General features: G+C 39.5%; 1 protein-coding gene across 1 annotated transcript in view; it reads right to left on the bottom strand.

Annotated features, from left to right (window-relative positions):
- Positions 1-874: 874 nt before the first annotated feature.
- The window catches only part of LOC147471937 (uncharacterized), a 4,611-nt gene continuing 485 nt past the window's right edge, over positions 875-5,000 (bottom strand). The window contains exon 1 of the mRNA XM_086535787.1: positions 875-5,000. This exon is cut by the window's right edge and continues 485 nt beyond it. Within this exon, the coding sequence (XP_086391913.1) occupies positions 875-5,000 (4,126 nt within the window).

Raw genomic sequence — 5,000 nt, 5'->3', positions numbered from 1 at the left:
TTCATTAAGTTTTGTAGTCTCTTTTCTAAACCCTTTCACTTCAAAATTTATTATACTTTCTTAGTCACTATCACTCAACAGTTATCAATCATATAAGGGAGAAGCAGAAAGTCAATATTCACCGTAATACTATATTTACAATAACAATATATTCAATAGTTAAAGAATCACCATATCACCGTAAATATCAGATCCAGTCACCATCATTAACACATTATAATATCATAATGAAAAGAATAATATAACATATTAGTTATAAACGAAATACATTATAATGCCAAAGCAAATAATACAATAATAATGCAAACCACAACCGGCTCCTTCCGACCACCGACCAGCGCTCGCCAGCTCGTTCCCTCAAGACAGTCCAAGTACGTTCTGCCCTCCTTCCCCGTTATTCACTATACATTGAAGAAGGTCGAACCGTGAACCCTGAATGACTCTGAACCAGTGGAGTACTCAAATCGAACTGCAGTCTAGAATGCATTGCTTATAAATTGTAATAATCGGGTGAGGAGATGAGTACAGGTCGATGTTCGGGAAGCAGACGCGGTCATCATCATCTCCAGCATTATCACACCTCCCTCCTTAAAAGAAAAAAAAGTCATTACTTTTTTTTCACAACAAAACATTCAATGCATTACAAATCACAACTTAAGTCATATGAACATGGTCAACAATATTTATATTTTGGTAAACAAGCAAAACGATACATTGATGTAATACATCACCATAAAACAGAAAATCCATCATCAACACTGCCATCAGTATAATGCTTCTCACTGACAGCACCTGTGAGTGAGACCAAATTAGTACAACTCGCAATAAACATCGGGAAAGACAGTCATAATTGAAAGATGTATTGTAAGCTCATTTAATTTCTAGACAGAACATCAGCTATGACATTTTCTTTTCCTTTGATATGGTGGATATCAAGATTATATTTCTGTAACTCTAAACTCCACCGCATGACCCTCTGATTCTTAGAGCTCATCCTCGATAGGAAAACCAAAGGATTATGATCTGTATAAACTTTAAGAGGATGTAAGGCAGGATATACATAAACTTCAAAATGTCTGAGTGCTAGAATAAGAGCCAGGGTCTCCTTTTCCACTGTTGAATATTTCTTCTGATGCTTATCAAATTTCTTTGAAAAGAAACATACAGGGTGATCAATACCTTTTCCATCAGCTTGGCATAGTACAGCTCCTGCTCCTATGTCACTCGCATCTACATACAGTGTAAAAGGTTCTGTGAAGTTGGGAGAAACAAGAACAGGAAAGGAAACTAGCATAGCTTTGATCTTCCTGAATGCAGCTTCACATGATTCCGTCCATTTAAATTTTACCTTTTTCTTTAGTAAATCTGTTAGTGGAGCTACTACATCTGAGAAGTTCTTGCAGAATCTTCGGTAATATCCTGCCATGCCAAGAAACCTCATTACATCTCGTTTTGTTTTGGGCATAGAATAGTTATCTATTGCTTCAATTTTTCCATTCAAAGGTCTGACTTGACCCTGACCTACAATATAGCCTAAGTAAGTAACTTTTGCCTGAGCAAAATCACTTTTAACAAGATTAACCGTCAAGTTCGCCTCTGTTAACCTGTCAAATAGCGCCCGTAGCTTGATTATATGATCATTCCAGTTATTAGTGAATATAATCACATCATCGAGGTATGCCTTACAGCCGTCAATACCTGCTATCACGCTGTTGATTAACCTCTGAAAAGTTGCAGGCGCTGTTCTCAGACCGAACGGGAGGACGCGGTATTGATACAAGCCATCGGGTGTCACAAAAGCTGAAATGCGTTTCGCTCGTTCCGTGAGAGGAATCTGCCAATATCCCTTTAACAGATCAATTTTTGTTACAAATGTAGCATTACCTACTTGATCAATACAATCGTCTATCCTGGGAATAGGATAACTGTCATCTTTAGTTAATGAGTTTACACGCCTGAAATCAGTACAAAATCGCATAGATCCATCTGCTTTCGGAACTAATATACAAGGAGAACTCCACTCACTCATACTAGGCTCGATGATCTGATTTTCCAACATGTAGCTTATTTCTTTTCTTAATTGATTCAATTTTAAGGGGTTAATCCTATAAGGATGCTGTTTGACAGGTGACTGACTACCAACATCAATATCATGATATATAAGTTTAGTCTTGCTCGGAACATCAGAGAATAAATGGGAGTATTCATATAGCAAACAACTTAACTCATCTTGCAGAGGCTCGGGTAAATGACTAATCTTACATGCCAAATCTCTCAAAATTTCAGAGTTAGATATTTTAGGTTGGGGCACGTCATCTAGACAGTCATCATCCTTCCCCTTACATAATACTCCATTGTCTATAATCTCATTTACCATGATTTCTGCCCGTTTACCTTTATCCTTTCCTACAGAAAAATCATTCCGTTCGAGATATGGCTTCATCTGATTGATATGACACACTCGTCTGTTCTTACGTCTCCCTGGAGTTTGTATTACATAGTTTAAATTACTTATCTTTTTCTCCACAACATAAGGACCATAGTAACGCGCTTTCAGTGACGGTCCAGGGACGGGTAAGAAGACCAGCACTTTATCTCCTGAAGAAAAAGATCTAAATTTAGTATTATTATCGTACCAGGACTTCATGCGTCCCTGAGCCTCACTTAGGTTTACTCTTGCCAGTTCACAAGCTTTGCTTAATCTAGCTCGAAATTCCATCACATAATTCAGAATATTTGAGTCTCCATCACTACTCAACCACTTTTCCCTCAAAATTCTTAGAGGACCTCTCACCTCGTGACCAAAGACAAGCTCAAAAGGGCTAAAGCCCAAAGACTCTTGAACACTTTCTCTGACAGCAAACAACAGCATCGGAATCCCTTCATCCCACTCTTTCTCCGTGTCATGGCAGTAGGTTCTGATCATATTCTTCAGAGTCTGATGAAACCTCTCAACTGCGCCTTGTGATTCTGGGTGATATGCACTTGAAATATGATGCTCAATACCCAAGACTTCCATTGCTTGTTGAAAGACCCCAGATAAGAAATTACTGCCCTGATCGGTTTGAATAAACTGTGGTAACCCAAAAGTCGTGAAAAACTTTGTTAAAGCCTTAACAATTGCCGAAGCACTGATTTTCCTAAGAGGAATCGCTTCCGGATAGCGAGTCGTCTGGCACATTATTGTCAGGAGATATGCATTACCAGCCTTGGTCTTAGGGAGAGGCCCTACACAATCTACAATAACCTTGCTAAATGGTTCAGACATTGCGGGTATCGGATACAACGGGGCGGCAGTGATTTTCTGGTTTGGTTTCCCAACCACTTGACACTGATGACAGGTCTTACAAAAATGCACCACATCTTTCCTCATGCCCGGCCAGTAAAAGTATTTCTGTATCCTACTACAAGTCTTATTAATGCCAAGATGACCTGCCATAGGCGAGTCGTGAGCTAAAGTCAGTATTTGTTTCCTATAGGATTGCGGGATAACAATCTGATGCAACGTGAGCCAATCATCCCCAGCCGACACATATGGTGGTCTCCATTTTCTCATTAAAATACCATCCTTCATATAATAACCCGTAGACACATCCGAAATTTCAGCCTCCGTCAGAGCTAACTCAGCAATCTTACTTATTTCCGTGTCCTCCTTTTGCTGATATATTAGATTCTTTCTGTCCACAGGAGAAGAACTTAGCTCGTCTGGAACCTCACTATTATCGGATTCACAAGAAAATAACTCGTTTAGATCTATACTCAAGTCTTCCTCCACAGCGTCACGTACCTGAGATCTTTTTCTTTGATTTTCACTCACAGTGGCCACACTACCCAGCCTATTCTTCTGGTTCTCACGACTGAATTCTGCCTCTCTCCTCATCGCTCTGGTAACCGCACATGCCGGGAACATATCCATCCCTTCACCTGGCCGCTCACTGCTGCAGTCTAGGTCTGGGGTACTCAGAACAATAGGATTGTTTATATTACAAATTACCTTTTCTTTTGCCAGATCATTTGCAAGAATAAAAGAAACACCTTCAATAGGAAACTTGGGCACTACACCGACTGTTATATCCATATCTATATAGTCACATTTTAAGTGAACACGGTGAAGAGGAACACTCATTTGTCCACACTCAATCCCAGCCAATATAACATTGGCACCAATGGAGGTTTTTTCTGATAGAGGTAATATACCTTCTAACATTAAAGACACTAATGAACCTGTATCTCTAAAAATAACCACAGGTTTACGTTTCTCTTCACCTACCATGGATACAGTACCCTCTGAACAAAAAGGTTGGAAGTCTGTCCTTACTTTGCCTATAGAGTGAATATCATTTTTCCGCAAATTTACATTTGAATCCCTAACACTGGCAAGAGCTGCTGGAACATCCTTGGACCTCTTTTCTTTCAAAAACCAACAATTACTTTTAGTATGACCCAAAAGATTACAATTAAAACACCTGATGGGTCTTCTCTTATCATAACTGGAACTCTGGCTAGGACTGGCAGTGCCCTTATTACATTCATTTACATTACCTGTCGGGAAAGACGGTTGTGGTGGCATATTACTACTTACAATATTTTTCCTCTGACCTTCTGTGGCAGCGGGTTTATGTATGAGAGAAAAATCCTCTGCCATACGAGCTGCACTGTCTAAATCTTTCACTCGGTTTTCATTCAGATAGATTCTCACTCTTTCAGGCACACATCTCTTGAACTCTTCCACAAGCAATAATTGACACAAATTCTCATAGTTCTTACAAACTCCCTCACTTTCGCACCAACGTGTAAATAAGTCGGCTTTCTCTCTTGCAAATTCTAAATAATTCTGACTATCAAATTTGCGTAACTTACGGAACTTCAATCTATAGGCTTCCGGCACTAACTCGTAGCCTTTCAGTACAGCATTCTTAACCTTCTCATAGTCCCCACAGTCATCTACAGGCATACACATATATATATCTTGAGCCTTACCTACCAACACAGACTGAAGC

The sequence above is a fragment of the Penaeus japonicus genome, unplaced genomic scaffold, assembly GCF_977035675.1.
Source record: "Penaeus japonicus unplaced genomic scaffold, GWHDUDI00000001_assembly GWHDUDI00000004, whole genome shotgun sequence".
NCBI lineage: Eukaryota > Metazoa > Arthropoda > Malacostraca > Decapoda > Penaeidae > Penaeus > Penaeus japonicus.
The sequence above is the reverse complement of the archived record's forward strand: the minus strand, read 5'-3'. Positions and strand labels throughout refer to the sequence as shown.